Source organism: Anser cygnoides, chromosome 4 (genome assembly GCF_040182565.1).
Source record: "Anser cygnoides isolate HZ-2024a breed goose chromosome 4, Taihu_goose_T2T_genome, whole genome shotgun sequence".
NCBI classification, from domain to species: domain Eukaryota; kingdom Metazoa; phylum Chordata; class Aves; order Anseriformes; family Anatidae; genus Anser; species Anser cygnoides.
The window spans coordinates 58,691,630-58,709,921 of record NC_089876.1 but is presented as its reverse complement, the minus strand read 5'-3'; the positions used below and the strand labels follow the sequence as shown (position 1 = coordinate 58,709,921).

The 18,292-nt window shown below is 36.5% G+C and overlaps 1 protein-coding gene across 22 annotated transcripts in view; it reads right to left on the bottom strand.

Annotated features, from left to right (window-relative positions):
* Nucleotides 1-18,292, bottom strand: part of TENM3 (teneurin transmembrane protein 3) — a 1,343,587-nt gene that overhangs the window by 94,342 nt on the left and 1,230,953 nt on the right. For all 22 annotated transcript variants that reach the window (XM_066996182.1, XM_048078283.2, XM_066996188.1 and 19 more), the window contains one exon: nucleotides 4,710-4,832. In XM_066996182.1, coding sequence (XP_066852283.1) covers nucleotides 4,710-4,832 — 123 coding nt within the window. The remainder of the gene's footprint in view (nucleotides 1-4,709; nucleotides 4,833-18,292) is intronic.

Here is an 18,292-nt window from a genome sequence, read left to right as displayed (position 1 = left end):
GCATCCCAGATGAGGAGAGGCTGCTTTTGAATTAAGCAGGTACAGAAGCACTACTGAGAGGCCTTGAGTGGGGGCTCCTATCATCATCAGGGCTACGCTGCAACACTGCTGCAGTCACTGAAAATGTCTCACTTACAGGGTCATCATATTGATCAGTGTTCTGCTTTCAAGAGACAGTGAAATATCTGATCTTGGAAGAAACATTTTTTTACTCTTTTCAGGATGACGTTGATGCTTTTCTAACTTTGGAGTTAACCTTTTGCGATATTTATACGTTACGCTAGAAGATAGATCTTGATTTACTATTTCAGTTCATTTAAAAGCATGTTTCTTACAACTTCAAATTGAAGCGTGTTTTGTTGTATAAATTCAAGAACTGATGGCTGGTAACCACTAAACAATAAATATTTGTTTGCAGTATTGATCTACAACTTCCCCTATTTGTATATTTGAAATGAAAAACAGCTACGTCTTTATACCAGTAAGAAAAGATGAACTAGATAGCTTGAACAGGTGCTCTTTTTCAAACAAATATTTTGCCCAACATGTCAGAAATGGCTGTTACTGGACTTCAGCAATTATCCTTGGCAGGTAATGAATGATCTTATAGGCTCCCATTTTCTTCACCAAAAATGGGGTACTTTTACTCTGTAGCCACATGCCCCTTTAATGCCAAACTACCTCTCTCAAAGTCATCACTAGCTTTTTGTCTTCCTAAGAACACGGCACTAACTATTCTTTTTCCCTCCTGGGGAAAGAGGAATAAGAAAATGTTAGTAGTTTCATCATTTCCTTTTCGCATTCTAAAATGGTAACAGTTCTTACACAAAGCTTTAAGTCCAAAGCTTTAAATCCAAATATGAAATGTCACATTCATTCACACAATTTTGTAATGACAAAATAGTCCAAAGATGAAACCTATTTTTAAAACAGATAGCCTCCTGAATATTTTCCCTTTCATTTTACTTCTCTACCACAAAAATTTATTCTTTCCCAGCCCCTCATGAAAAAAAAATAAAAATACCAAAAGAATTTATAGGTAAATAATATTTATATCATAATTTGTACTTATGTTGCTAGAAGTCCTATTATTCAATGTACAATATACATTATTTTGCTGAATTACATACTATACATCATTATATTGAGTACTCATGCAATAAACAATCCGATGTATTGCAGTTAATTAACAGATAAAATATTTGTTATATTTATTATTTGTAAATTCTATTTTGACTGTCTGAGGTTACAGTGGACAAAATCCTGAGCTGAACAACTATTTAAAGCAATAAACAAAATTCAGTTATTGTTCAAGAAAAATAGTTCAAAAAATCATGAAAATTACATGAGGCCAAACTCCCTCTCCTTATCTGCAAACATTCTAGGGATTCATACACAAGATATTCTGTAAAGAATTGAGTATCCATAACAGAATGAAAATGAATGCATAACCAAAACACAAAAAAGCTGAACATTAATTGCTGTACAATGTCACATATAATATCATTTTCCATCCTTCATAGGCAGCACTAATTAAAATATTAGGTTGCAAAGCTGGATTTACAGACAATCAATAGCATATTCACCCATTCCATTGAATAACCTTGTATTCAGATCTTTTCTTGAGACATCACTGTATATCCTTCTGCAACAACTATTTTAACAAATGAAATCAAAATACTCCTTAAATACATACCTTTTATAGAAAAAAAATCAATATAGCATCTAATTAAGAAGTTACTATACATTCAATTAACATGATATACTGTAAACAAAACAGAAAAGCACAAGACGTATCAGTTACATTTCAGTCAGTATAATCTCAAAACCTGCATTTAAGTCACCCAGAAGAAATGCCTTTTTTCCCATTCTCTTTTTTCTCTCTTGCATTTAAAAACATCAACAACAACAAAAAACATGTTCAATTAAGCATAAATTAATAAAAGGTATTTCTGAACTGCACATTGATTTATACAACATAAAATAAAGACAGCAATATATGAGATGTGAGTAACTATTAGAACACTATGGTTAAACAAATTTTCAGCTCTGTGTTTTTTAACCTTTCTTTTCTATTGCCTAGTTATAAAAACAGATGAAGCACTGATGCACTTCAAATAAGTGGTGTATGTGATCAAGCATGGCTTACAAAGTATTTTGGAAAACCTAAACTGAAGTGCCCTACAAAATTCTTCATCTCTGTAGAAAATACATATTCTTATGCTACCTTATGCAGCCGTGAATCATGCCTGTCTAGATAAGCAGGTGATAGGTTGCCAGCAGCTTACTCTTCATACAGAGAAAAGCATTGGGAGAGAAAGAAAGAAAAAAAGCAACACTAAAAAACAACTAACAAACAAAATCTTTTGAAAAGGCTTGTTCAGAGATTCAAGCTTCATTTAACAAATGATTTGCATCTAAGGATGATTTAACATGCTTTTACTGTCAGTTTATGACTAGCTATTTCTAGGTAAACCACGGCTGAATTTTCTTCAAGGGTCATAAGAATGCATTTTAAAGTTTAAGCTTTACTAATTCATCACACAAAGTATCCGTACCTGTGAATGGCAAATGGCTGTCTAAGATCTAAGCCACACATATAAGGGCTACGATTTTCTGACCAAAACTGGCTCAGGACTGTTCAAAATTTAGGTGAGATAGACTCAAGAAAAATTAATGGCCCCCATAACAATGAAAAATTCTCCCATCTGAATTGGAGTATCGGAATATTACTGGGGGCTAAAGAGTTGGGGAGTACTGAAAGCTGTATGGCTGCTGAGGTATCAAAATCAAGGCCTTATTGATTCTTCCTTACGGTTTTCAGTAACTAGTGTGACAGCACAGGGGCCCCCTCATTAAATTTCCTATCTAGTCATCGCCATGCTTTGCCTTCTACTTAACTTTCCTTTTGTGGTTTAAAATGTGTATTCTTTGGTCCATCTGTTGCTTAGTATTGATGTATGCTGATAAATGACCACTTACTATATTCTGCAGAGGATAGCATTTTAGCAGTGGATGAAATTAACCCCATTTTCCTGTGTAGTATTTAAGGACATAAGTAAAGAAAAAAAGGATTTGATGTATTTGTTATTTCCATTTAACTTTGAGGCAAAGTAAACAGCTTTTAATTTGTTAAAAATATAGAAATGATAAAGGGGAAAAAAACTAATTTATATTTATAAAATATTTACAAAAATAAATGTATATTTAAAGTATATTTAAAAAAAAATAATCTTGGCTTCTCAGAGCAGAAGACAGCAGGATGATGAGCCGTCACTGCAGCATCAATATTCATTAACCATACAGTAGCTTTTTGCTATTCATCAAAACAAGTAAGAACACAGAAAGAGATAATGAATATCTAAGTGCAAGAAAAAGGCAGTAGGGTAAAGGAAATGAAAAAGGAAAAAGTCCTACTGGAGAAGTTTCATATGCTTAAAAAGATGTGAGAAAGAATGAACTGAGCTGTATCATTTCTATAACTCGGAGCTGTGATAACTTGAAAAATTTTCAAGATGTCAAGTGCTGGCAGAGGCTTCCTCCTCCTCAGTGGTAAGGAGGTCAGCTCTACCTTGCGAAAGGGAAAATGGATTTTTCTGTAATGAAGCAAATACCACATTCATCAACCATTTAAATCAAGTTTTCCATTCAAAAACTATTGATTTTAAAGCCTCTGTTAGCCAAAAGTGCACAGGCTCTTAAATGTTTTGAGATTCTTAAAGGGCAACATGAAAAAAGGTCGATAAAAAATAATCCCTTTATGTGGTTTGTATTTTAAAAGCTCCTACAACAAAATTAATAAAGTTTTTTTTTTTTTTATTTTATATATTGGCTGGATGATTCAGACTCAATATTATACGCTAGACATTTTTAGATAACAAATGAACATAGTACACATGACCTATTGTTTCAGAGAGAAATAGAAAAAGTCCTCATTATCTACAGAAAAAAACAAGAGGCATTCTGAAGCAAGGTCATCATGCCATAGGAAGCTCCTTGGTCATGAGTTGCCTTCTACGCACAACTAACAGAGAAGCTTTGAAAAATATGCAAATCCCCCTGCAGAGCCTCTTCTGGTGCTGATCCTTTAGAAAAGGGTTGATTAAGTCCCTCTGTCACAGATAAGGCTTTGGTCTGAAAACTATCCAGAGCTCAACAGGACTCCCAAAGTCTGAATCTTGTGTCAAGTTCCCCTTATGAAATAGCATGTTCTGTCACCTTTGGCACCCTGGCTTTGCTGTGGCCATTTCTGCAGCCTGGGAGCCCTCAGGGAGGACGGTCTGAGCCAGCCTCAGCACCACCTCGCCTCCTCCAGGGACCCCACAAAAATCATTAGGTCATCAAGGATTTTAGAGTAAGAGGTTTTACTTCCCTGGGCATGACAAGAGGTTTTCTGCCCTCACCCAATACCGCATGTAAATTCCCATAAGGAATTTTGGTTGACAGTCGGCTTTCCTAATAAGATCAAGATTATCACTGAAGATTCATAACTACCTTCACATGTTAGGTTAGGTATTCTTTCCAATTGAAATACAACTCCTATTTCGTATTTGCATGCCTATTTAGAATTACTATTATTTTCAAAGGCTCTGTACTTCCATTTAAGTATAGAGTTTTGAAGGAAAAGTGTTAAAGTCTGGTGATGTAAACCAAACACAAAGAAAGGAAATGCCTTGAAAGGATGAAAGAAATTGGTGTGTTTCACTTACCATTTTCTCCAGCAGGAACTGTTACAGGGTGTGTTGGCACAGTATCAGAATTCACTTTTCCATTCTCAAAAGTATCATTTTCAGTTTGCTGCAACTGCCAGTTGAGGCCAAACAGATGCATTGCTGGTGGTGAAGGATACAGGTTATTTGATGCTCTTAACCACAATGACAAATCACATAAATAATGGCTTTCCATGCTTTGCAGCAGAACAGAAAGTCATACATTAAAAAATTAAATTACAGGAACAAGCATACAGAGACTGATAGTTCAACTCAGCAGTGGCATTAAGCAATTACTACCACTGTCCTTTAATGATACAGCGCTTTTGGTGAATACAGCTGACAAAAAGCTCACCAGTCTCATTTTGAGTCTTTTACTGGTCCCAAATCAATGTTCAAAAGGATAGGCAGTAATAGTAATTATGTCCTTTCCTCTTTTTTTCACTTTTGATCCTTCTAAAGTGACAAACCATTTAAGTGAGCTCCTAAGTGACCTCCTGAAATAAATGATTTCTGCAACAGATGGACCTGTTCTGGTTAGCCATGAAAAGGAGAGGAAGAGGGCTGCTGTGGGCATTATAGGGCTAACCTGTGACTTTACCACTCCTTTCCATGCTGTCACCAACACCCTGTGAAACCTCAAGTTTCATGCTAATCCCATATGCTAGTCTACAGCACAAGGCCAAGACCACTAGCAGGGCTGGAGACACTGGGTACTTAGCTGCTGTAGTAATGACAATGCGTAAGGTAGGTTTCGGAAGTACTTAATTCTCCATAATCCCCTTGGAGATTGTCCAAAGCCTCCTGGATGTGGTCTGGGCAAGCAGCTCCAGGTGGCCTTGCCTGAGCAGAGGGTTGGACCAGGTGGGCTCCAGAGGGCCCTGCCAGCCTCAGCCATTCTGTGATTCTCCACTGTCTGCCTAAACTTTTAGAGCAAAAATATGGAAAACCAATTCACCTTAATGATATGCTATGATACACATAACATATGCAACTTGTTGCTGTCTGTTGGCCGGTTTCCTTCTCTTCAAATGACTCTAGGATACCACCAAAAATATTTTTTATTATAATTACTGCAATTTGCTTTTGGGATAACATGCACTTGCTTATTCTACAAGAGCAGTTATATCCAAAGATGAAACAGTATTTTGGTGCTACTGAGGAATAAAAATTCAGTGGAAAATTTTTCTGTAATGATGTATTTTAACTATTAGTGCTGAATACAAGGAAGATGATTCACAGCATCTTGTTTCTTCTGCTCCTTCCGTCCCATAAATAGATACTGCTATAGTCGATATTATTCATTCCTTCTATCCTAATGATAAGCAATTCTTCATTCTATTTGGTTTCATCTCTAATCTTTCAATCTCTCTGTATTGACCATGGCAACCCTTACTTAAGACAAACAGACTGCAGTGTAAGTTTAGTTAGGGAGACAGCAAACACTGCAGAATTAAGACCCTCTCTGCCAGGTCTTTGCCTTAAGCTCTCCCCCTCAGCACTAACAAAACAAAAAAAAACAGAACGCAACCGAAGACCTATTACTGAATGCTTCAAAGACTGAAATCCCCACTAGAGATGACATATTCTCTTTGTTCCAAGTCTCTGACTCCACTATTACTCTTCTTTCTCAGACCTTAAATTGCCTGTCAAAGCCTGATAATGTAGAATGTTCCCTGACCCTAAAACCTTATTTCTTTTTTCCCCTCCCACCTCTTGTTAAAACATAAATCTGACCACCACCATTTCTGGCACGTTGCTAGAATTAACCATTATTATTTCGTCCCTCCCTCAGCTGAAATTCTTATTTATGTATTAATCTTCTAATGATTTTACCTGTTTTAATATATTTCATCAAAATCTCTAGGGTCAGATTCTACTATCTGTTATATCAGTTCACTTCACTGGCAGCAATGAAAGACTGCAAATAGCTAAATATTTCATGATTCAAACTCAGTATATTTCTTGGAGAACTAAATCACCTCTCCTAACTTTGCTGGATTCTTATCACTTTTAATACTTCACAGGAGGAAAACAAACAAACAAACAAAAAGGCATCTATTTTGAAATAGCTTTCTCTAGAAGTGCATCCCTTCCAAGCACGAGCTCGGAACATCACTGACAGCTCTTTCTGCTGGTACTATGTACATGCCCTGTACCTCTTCATGCTCCGCTGGGAGGTCAGAAGGGGAAAATCTGACATGACCTTCTAGCCATTCCCTCATAATTCAAAACAGCTGGAATTTGAAGTCTTCAAAGGCAAGGACTGTGGGATCTGTATTGATTACATCTCAAAGAACCATAGTTACTACAAGGTAAGTGACAATTACCTTTTCTTTGTGTTTGTGCTGATGCGTATCCCACTGTAGCTGCCTGTCGAAGATGGTAATAGTTGTATCCCTCAAGAACACTATTGTTCTCTCAACTTTGACATTGAACTTGCACCAAGTTCAGTAAACAACATTTAATAAAAAGGAAGAGAATGATACCTGCAGCAGTTTCACAAATTTTTAATACTGGAATATTTTTTGAAGCAGACCGAAGATGTTGTTTGAGAGCTCTAATGACAACCCAAAACTTACAGTGTGTGCAAACACACTATATAATTCAACTATCTAATCCCTTTGAGACAGTACTATGGAATTTAGAGAAGTCTCATTTCACTATACACATATGGGAACAACATGAAAATATTAGGCCTGTGGATACAGGACCAAAATATAAAGCACAATTGCCTCAGAGCTGTCAAGCTTTAAGAACACAGGTAAATTTTATCTATGTGTAGTTTACTCTTTCTTGTTTTACATTAAGATTGTTTTCTTCTCAGCCAGCCATCTAAACAATGGTAAACTTTAAGCTCTTATCATTGTTACAAGGACAGCGAGGCACCTTCTAAAAATTCCTGATGCCTAAATGACTGATAAACAGCACCTGGTACTGGTAACTCTATAGTGAGAGCACAGCTCAGTGGGAAGTCAAAGATTCTCAAGTCAAATGTAATGAACTGGTTCTGAATTTGCAGAGGTGGAGTGATGCACGCAGTCTGCAGGGTTGTACATCCTTATTTGGTCTCCTCAAGTCTAGAAAAGGATGAAGACTTTCTTGCATCTTTGGGAGGTGGATGTAAGAGTTCAATCCATTCTCCACTATTTCTGAAGATTTTTTTTTCTATTAGATTCAGAGAAATCGTAAATCCACTTCTTTCAATAAAGAACGTGTTATATGAAGCAAAGTTAAGGAGGAATGTATTTCTCATTTGCCAGCTGCTATCTTAGTTGCAAATGTAATGTAAAGCAGTATATTGATTTTGGATTAGATATTGGCTGTCAGTTCTGATTTATTCTCATTAAATTTGGCATTTTTTTGGGGTTAGACAATGACAGTGAACACAACAGATCCTTCCTAGAGTACCAAGTTCTGAGCCTGTAATTAGGCTGCCAGATAAGTGAGGGTACTAACACTGTAACAACTTTCAGTATTGGCACATCTTTGATGGCAGCAAGGACTTGTTTGAGAATGTCAGATGTCTCTAACGAGGAGGCACACAGCTTGTGATGGTTGTGGTCACAGACCATAACAATTTAGTCCAAATAACCCACAGCTGCAAGAAGGGATGAACCCTCAGTGAACAGGTGAAAACATGGGTTGTCACAATCACACGTGCCAACAAACCCTAGCAAAAACCTCCTTTTACTTGTATCACAACAGGGAAGACTGCCCTTATTGAGGATCAGGATGACTTAAGCACAGAAATAATGATGATATCCTCTGCTTATTCTGCCTTTTCAGTCCACATCTCCATTCTGTAAAGTTATCTCTAGCTGCCACCAACAGGTCTTCTTTACTTGCAGGCGTTGAGACAGTATTTTACCTTAGGACTGACAAACTTGCTTACGGTGGTATTTGTACTGCTACTGGCCAGGTTATCAGCTTTATGGTCAGCCTTTAGAGTGCAGTGATAGTTTAAATGGTGAAGACTGCATTCCCTTCAACAGGGTGGGAAGGAGAGGCATCAGGAGAAACTCCCCTGGGGTCCATGCGTATGTTTACATGAACACAGTGTCTGTGGTGGTGGATACAGCTGAATTCTCCAGAGCAAATCTTAAACTTATGAGCAATAACCAAACTAACAGTTCAATTTTTCTTCTTCCCTTTATACGCCTTCAAAGCAGCACGTTGGCCTATATGCCAAATGGACTGGGATACTCCAAAGATTCAGAGCTCAGATTAAAGAAGTGCATTTATACCTACAGTAGCCTGTAAAAACCAGCATTTTTGTTGATGCTATCAAGTAATCTTACCATCTGTCACCATGCAGTTCACTGAAGGGTTTCTAAAGCACCTTAAACTACTTTTTCAAGCTTGGTTGATCTTACCTTTCACTCTCTATAATCAACATCTAGTTCTTTTGGTTTGAAAGCAGTCTACAGAGTCTTCATTTCCACTTAATAATTAAAAAAGCAACAAAGTATACATTTCACAGCAAATGCTTGAAAAAGAAATTACCTGTTTACACTTTTATAAAACATTTTACAATAATCTGCTTCAGGAAAAAGAAGCTGCTGTATCAGGCCCTTTCATTCATTTCAGGCTGCCAGCCTACTTAACTTGTATGCTCATTTCTCAAACAAGTATTGCTGTACTTACTTTATGCATTCTCTCTACAACTAACTTGTTCTTGAGCAAATACACTGTATTATTACTTCAAAACCGTCTTCAAGACTTTCTTCAGTAAGCCAAAAGGAAATCGTTTTTTTTTATTAGTAGGTGGTAAAAGAGAGGGGTAACTGTGTAACCATGTGAGAGAAGAATGGTGAGAGTTGACAAATCCTCAGCTTGCGCAGTGCTTTCCCTTCCCTGTCTTGCTCACTGGCTCGAAGGCCTCTTCTGCCAAAGTTATGACAGGCAGAGAAGAGAATTGTAACAGAAGAACGCTCAAACAGTAAGAGGATAGGGACAGCTATTTGGTAGAGAAATTAGACAGGTGTCAGCAACCTCCAGAATCTGGGCTGCAGCAGTTGTCATTTGTACTGGAGAGCTCTAAATAGAAAAAGTCTGGACACAGATATGAGTATACATACTATGCAGTAAAAAACAAAGAAACCTATCTATTGGTCTGGTCAAAATTCAAGGGTGTCTCTCCTAAGTCATCAGCATCAACCACATCTGTTTTTAACGTACTGTGATTGACAGTCAGGTTCATGAAAAACAAAGTGCACAGCAAACACCCGATAAGCTGTGTGAGTGAGAAGTATTAAACATGCAGGTGATAAAGATGAATAAGCAAAACTGTGTGCATACTAGCAGAGGCTTTATTCACAGAAGTATCCCTCCAGCAACTGGATAGGCAATGCGAGTGTGAGCATGAATTCTCTAAGTACTGGCTGGTTGTGCCAGTAATCCAACAGGCGACATTCTGCATTTGGTAAATCTCCCTTCTGCAGAACAAGAATTCTGAAGGGGACAGCGCACTTCAGGGGAGCAGGAATTTCACAGACAGGTAGATCCTTTTAAGTAGAAAGAAGCAGAAACTGAGTTGCCTGAACTGGGAAACAGACTTCCAATGCTCCTCCAACTCTTCTTACAACAGATGAAAAATTAAAACTAGACAGTAGAAAAAAAATATTGGCTATCTCAAAGTAGCAAGTATCTCCCCAGGATCTCTGGAGATAAGACCTGTGAACTATGTTCTATAAACATAAAATACTCAACACTGTGGGGAAAGTTGGCAAGAGGAAGGAACCGAATGATGTTGGTGACCCTCCTTGCCTCTGCCATGCATTTTACAAGGTATGTTAATCAACTCTTATTATTCATGAAGCTGTACTTGAAGATGAGCGTCTTGCTAAGATATTGAACACATCTTCCAGGTCTGTAACTTCTATGTATTTCTGGGTGCTAGTGCTTTCAAACTATGGTTTACTAAATTGCTTCCCTAGAATTAATAGAATAATATATATGCACACTTGCACATAAGGAAAAGTGAATATCATTTATATTTAAAGCAATGCAAAAAGATTATAATTTAAACTAAGCAAATTGCAATTATTGCTCAATCTTGTTGAAGGATTATCTTCTAGTTCATCTCCCTGTTGGCAATACATTTTCAAATGAAATATTTGAACACTGAAGTGGTTTTTAAAATTATCTCCCATATATTTTTCTTGCAGCTATAATTAGAGTCTGAATCTATTTTATTCTGAAGGACCTGGAGTGGACCAGAAGATGTGCAAATCAACTGTCAGTGATTTGCATTCATTTCCTCTTTTCTAAGATAATAGGATGCCTTGGATGTTGCTGCAGATCAAATAGTCAATTAAAATAGTAAATTAAAATTTTAAATAAGTGAATTACAAGTTATAAAGACAAGTTCTTTATTTATTACTGTCTTTCTCAAATCAACAAAAAGCCTGTTATTTTTAAATTTAAAATAACTTGAAAGTGCATTTTAAGACTCTTCAAAAGGTTAGCCAATGGGAGCATCACATATTCATTAAAGTTTCTGAACCTGTGTTCTGAATGTAAAGTATTTGGTACAACATTGTAAGAAAACTTAGCGATGCCTATCAAGATCAATACATTAACTGAAGAAGTGTGATCACTTTCCTCTTATCCTTAACTATAGAATGGATCCATTGAATTTTTTGCAGGAGAAACAGTAAAATCAACTTTTACACTCCATTCTTCTTTTTTCCTTGGAACCTTTTAATAAAAAGTTTGCAAAACACATCACAAAAAATTGCCTAGAAGAAGTATCTGCTATGGATAAACTTAGTTTCTTCAACCACCAATCAAAGATGCTGTTTTAAAGTACAGTTGCACTCAAAATGTTAAGAAAGATGTGCAGTGATCTCAGTGTAACTATTTTTACCATGTTCACCAAGAAGTGGAATGTTTATTCCTCTGTAAACTTGTATGTCTAGATGTCTCGTTTTAGTTGTCAAGCAAGTGACTTTTATATAACAATGGTCTAATTCTGTCAACAGCATTATGTGAGGCACATTCAAAGCTTAAGGGAGAATCCAGATTTCTTACAACAGAGACAAAGATCATTATTCAGTAGCCACTTATTTAAATAGCATGTATTTGTTACAGCTTGTTTCACATTTACCATTTATTCTGATGATTAGCATTCTCTGATACGTAATAGTCTTCAGTATTACCTAAATAGCTGTTAGTATTATCCTGGACCTTCTCCTGAACATTTTTTTTTTCCAGATAACGCTGTTCACAGTTAACAAGATGGTGAAAGTCATTACAGGTACAGAACTGATGGGGAAGTGCACATTAGATTGCTGACTCCTTTGAGACAAGGGCTGTTTTGTCTTTCTTAGTTCAGAAAAGGGCATGAAAAGCATTCCATAAATTTGGGGTTTCTATCTAATAAAGTCATAATCAATGATTTCCTTGTCAAGCATTTTGGAAAAAAAATTCCCCTGATTTACACTTTTCAAGACAGGGTTAAGACTGCAGGATAATTACTTCTCTGTATTCCTTCAGGCATTTCTTTACTCTCTTCTTTCTCAAGCTTTAACTCCTTCCTTTTCCTCCTTTAACTCACTTTCTGGAAAACAGATGAGGCTCAGGTTTGTTCTTATCTATTTTTTTTTCTATAGCTCCAACTCTTGCTCAGGGTGATATCCTTTAGATGGCTGCCCTCATAAAACAGCAGTGTTAAGAAAAGCAGTACCAATGTAATGTCTCAACATCTGATGGAAACATCTTAGGCAAGAGCATCAATGAATGGGTCCAAGCATTTTTATAGTTCAAAAGCCTTATTTATTACCAAACCCTCCACCACCAAATCTCTCAAGGGATATAATAATAATGAAATGGCACTATATGATCATGCATAACCTATTTGCATGTTGATGGCACAGAGAAGTGCAGTCTGATGAAAAGATTTAAGAACCAAACGAAAAAGAAACAGAGGCCAATTACTGGGATGTTCAAAGGACACACCAAGCTGGGATTTTATAGCATATAGTTAAACACTTGTGTTGCATATTTCCATCTCATGACTGTCTAACAAAGATCAAAGCTTTTTTATTCCATATTAAGAATGACAGAATATTACAGCAAACATGCAACAAGGAGAAATGTAATAAGATTTAATAAAAGATGATAATAAGGTTTGATAAGAACTTTTGGAATGTCACCAAATTTGGAATGTAAGATGAAAGCATCTGCATGTAGAGATTGTAGTGTGTTATTTGGAACCCCGCAGAGCTAAACTGTGATTAGAAATACATATTTTTCCATAAATTAGCTTTTGTTTAGAATTTCCTGCTGAGATCATATGCAAGTTGATTGTGCAAGTCAACATATAGGTTTTCTCATCCTTTGCTGTTGTTATCCTTCATGATATCACAATTACAGCTGTCCACTTATAGATCAAAGGTAGGTGATTGAAGCCACAACAAAATAACCTGTAACCTCTTTACAACAATGCCTTTAAAGTGACTTAGATCTATGCTAGATAAGTATCACTCACCTATCGGAACTGTTGTGTAGCTGCATAAACCAAACACTACAGGCAGATCAATTTGCAACCATGCAATTTCCACTTAATTTCATATTAAAAAAACAAAACAAAAAAAAACCAAAACACACACACACAAAATGAACACACTGAGTTTACCACTGAAGAGATCTTTTTACAAAACACATCAAGTATAAACTTCTAAGCTATTACCTATGTATCTGTACATGCTAACAAACTTGTGCAAATCCTTGGTTCAAAAAAGTTTCAAGATTTAAGTCAGTTCAGGAATTTCAATCATGCCCCTACCGAAACCTGTCCATCACCCTCAGGTTTAAGCTTGGTTCCTTGTGGCTATATATATAAAAAATATAGCTCCTCACTATATCACCAGGAATCACGATTGGGTAAGCAGCTCTGTCTCTGGGCCAGAGAAACTAGTAAGGGCACAGGAGGGACTGGCTAGTAGATGGAGCATGCTTTATTTTATTGTCATTAATGTGTTTTATGTGGATTGCAATAACACACCATGACTATAGTTCCTCTAGAGGCTTCACTAAAGTGAGACATGGCTTTTATGAAACTATTCCTGTGAGCAAAGATGCACTCTAAGCACATGAAAAATACTACTAATAAAAAGAAAACAGAAAAATTAATTTATCATATATGAGTTATGAAAGAAACCTATGACATAAAGACAACCCTACTGTTAATTGTTTGTAAGGCCAGTGAATTGTGCCTTGCAAGCCACTTTGTACTTTTTTTTAATAGTTATGTAAACCCTGGGAAAAAACAAGTTAGAATTAGTTTCACATTAAACATCCCCCCAGCCCCCACCAAATAAAATCAGCTAAGGCACTGAACTATAAAACCTCACAGGTGATATTAAGAATAGGCAGTCTTAGCTCTGGAGCAGCAATAAGATTGATCAAGAGCACTGACTAATCTTGCTACTGTATGAAAATATACTGGATCAGTGATAAGGATGTGTTTTAAAATTATCTAGTCTTGGCTCCAGGTGAATTGAAATAACAAGAAAGATTCAGTTTCTCATTTTGAAACTTGTGGATACCTGCACATCATTACTTCTTCTTGAGATTACTAATAGACAAGAAACACAGAAAGAAGCTGCTGGAGACTGAAAACCTGAAAAATAAGTTGAAAATCTGAAGAACTATTACTTGTCAATGTGAAAAGTTTTGGAGTCAAATGCAGATCTCTAACAAAAAATTCTTCAATAAAAACTGCTGTGAAACTTGGCATTTCAAAGATGAAAGAGAAGATGAACAGCAGATGAGTTTGAAGCTTTCACAAGTGAAGATAAATGTATCATAGCAAGTTATTGTGTTACACACCTTCTGAAACTCAAGTACATGGCTGGTTGACAAACGGTGTTAACAATATGCATCTGGCTCTTGTTTTAATTTCAAATTAAGCATTATTTAAATAATAATAATGGTCTTCCTGTACCATAATAATGTAAAATCAGAAATATTTTTCGTTAAAAACATTGGAAACATATCTGTTTCTTTCCTTAAAGGCTTGTGGAGCTAGTTATCTTTCCCAATGGCCTATATTCATCCGTGACACCTAACCAACACCCCCACCGCCCTCCCCTTATTCCTCATGTAGAGATATTAGAAGAGGTGATTTTGTGTGATTCTATTTCATCACATTTAGGCAAAAACATTCTTTCTTGGTTGTTTGCTTGGTTTTATTATTGAGGGAAACTGAGCATTTCAAATGCAAACATCCACTTACTCTGAACAGTTGTTAATACTTTTCCTGAATTATAAAATTACAGATGTTGTTATAGGAGATGATTCCTAAGAGAAGACCTTTTTTTGTTTTTGTTGTGTTTTTGTGAGTGAAGTCTTCTGAAATGGCATCCATGTGAAAAGAAAGAATCTCATATTTAAAGGTTCCTGTCTGCTTCAGAGGACTCCTATATTGCATCCATAATTAATCACTGCAGTGGGGGAATTACACCTGTGTAAAAGCTATGTGTACTTGCCATCTCAGTCATAAATGTAACATCAAAGGAGATTGCTCGCAGCAAGTTTGGACATATGTACTTGACCTTTTTATTCTAAATTGCTTGTGTATGGAGAGGTTTACAAAAATCTTGTCTAAATCAGGCATTTTACCAGCATGATTTTTTTAAAGCATTCAAAACAGAACAAGCAGTTTTCTTCACAGAAAAGATGCAAGAAAGGATTGCAATTTATAGAAGAGATGCAATTTATGGAAAATATATAATTTATACACAAAACTACAACTTTAACACGGGTATTATTAATTCTGATATCACAGTGGATAGCACATCTCTAAGGGCTGGCTTTTTTCTTCACTAACACAAATCATAAATTAATGGGAACTACCAGGAAAGAAAAGAGGTCTGTAATCTTATGTCCACAAACAACTTAAATCATCCAAGTAATTTCATCTCTGCTTTGAAAAATGTCTTAAACATAAGCATAAATTTGAAGTACTACATATGCTTACATACTATTAAAATATAGCACACGTTTACCACCATTGATAAAACAGCAACTACATCTTTGAACTGCTCTAAGCCTACAGTTTATCCAAAAGAGTAGCTAGTATAATTTAACCACATTTCTGAAATACTCATAATTAGACTGAAAAAATGCTACTGTTTGTGGGTCTGCCAGAAGACTATAGGAGGATTGCAGAAGGGCCCACATCTCCACAATGATGTGCTTGTGAGACATTTCAGTATTCTTGGAAACACCATCCAGATTTTGAAAAAGCACCATATTGCATTACAGTATGACAGCAAAATAACACAATGTGGGCCCTATGGACAATGACATCATGTCACCTTTTGGTTTATCACTACACCTTATGTTGCCAGGATTACTGAGTTTCAATTCGCTCCACTGGGCAAAAGTGGAAGAGTGACAGGCCTATTGCCAAAAACCTTGTGACAAATCATAATTAAAACACAAGCCTTTTTAGGTGCAGAGGTGGGTATTCTCCCTGCCAGATTAACTTTTAATCCCTCAAAATCTTGTCAAGTCTCTTAACCTCCTGACTGCCAATTACATGTTCCTACATCCTTCTGTGTGAGGATTATCTTTCTCAGTAAGTGTTTTACTTTCAGTGTCACTAACAATAACAGCATGTGACATCCACAACACCAATCAAATATTAATACTGTGCACTCCTGAAACAGTAAATATTATGCTTTGCACTTAGTCTGAAACACAGTGACAAGATCTTTGCTTAAAAAGCATCAACTAAAGGCATTATCCATAATGGAATTCTTGCTAGAAACAAAAAAGTACATTTAATGTTCATGCTTTAACACATAGATGTTCAACACATTCAGTTTTAGTGCAATTTCAATGAAAGATGTTAAAAACATTTTCAGCCCGATCACCCCCAACAAGGTGGTGAAGCATAACTTATTCATTTTCTGACTAGTCGTTCTTTGTCTCCCAGGTTTGAAAGAATGTGGCAAACATAAGAAATTACTTTACTGTTTATAAATATTTCCACACTAAGAAGGCATAGCTAACTCATCAGCAATGCCTGCTCTAAACATTGTATGAACATCGTGCAGAATCTAAAAGCCATGGCCATGAGATACCAAGGGAAAAATTATCTCATATTAGATAAAGCTGAACATCACTGCAATGCAGAAAATCATGGAATTACTAGCACTGATATTAAGCTTTATGATAAAGCATCAGACCAGTATGGACAATCGTGCATATCTGAAGAATGTCATTTATAAAGAACAGGTAAGAAATGAGTGAAAGGAGTTGATTGACCTGATATTACTAAAGTATGGCCTACAAACACTAATTATCTGGCTTTTATAGTACTGTTTTTGAAGATTATAAAGTACTGAAATGCAACTCGGAGATTGGTAGTTCAGATGTAAAGGACTTTCCTAAGGTCTGCTCAGGATAGTAAAATCCTTCAGAAATTTCAGGAGGTGGTTTCTACCTGCTCTGTAACTTTGTGTTCACCAGGTATATGGGTATATAACCCCGCACTACAGATCCAGCAGCAGAGGCTACACACACCCTTTGGTCCTGCCTTATATTTCTATAGGGTATCTACTACTCTGTCCTCCCAGAACAACATCCAGCATAACTTTGTAAAACAACAGGCACACAGATTTTGACTAGCACACAGCAGATCCACACACACTGGGGAGGCTGGGCCTTACAGCCCCCACGTGGCATTGTCACCACTGCAGTTGCTGCCTGTGACATTTGGAGCTGAGAGAGACATGTAAACATCTGTTCTGGACAGAAGGAAAACACCGCTACGTACTTAATCCACAGCTTTTTAGTTTGAGAGTCAGACAATTCAAGGTGGAAGTGATACTGGAAATCTCTAGCTTGGAAAGAAAAGCCTGACATGGAGCACTGCTGCTGCCTCCAGAAGCACAAGAGACACCCAAAGCCTTCCTTAAATGCCTGAAAGACTGTTCGGATGAGTTGTCTGTACCTTCCCTCCACAAGCACCTTCCTTTTAGAATCCGTGATATATACAGGTATTAGTCTTCCTCAGCATCTCTAATTTGATGGAATGAGAAATGCAGTAGGAGCATAAACCTGGCTAACTGTGAAAATCTGCCACATAGCTGCAGACAGGGAACATATTTCCAACCCACACACCTCAGTGAAGCATTACTCATAACCAAGGTCCAAGCGTAACCTAGGAAGCAGAGTGGGCAGAGAATGCAGGCACCCTGCTGGAAGTACAATAGTTCTTGATAAAGCTCTCAGTGACAATAGCATTACAGTTAATGCTATTAATGCTATACAATTAATACAATTTAATACATTAAATGCAGGCCAAAGAGAAAAAGAGTTTCTATAAACACATACTGAAAGTAAAGCAGATTAATGGCAACGTAACTATATTCTCCCTCATGCCTGTTAATTACGATACCTATGCTGGGTATTGTAATAAAAATTCCATTTAAATGGCATTATTAATTAAGTTGTTTTCGTCATTCCTGGCAGTAATTGAGCTTTACGAACAGCAGCATAATGTTAACTTGGCATTGCAATCAAAAAGACATATTATGTTGTTCTTTACTGATAAAGTAAGATAG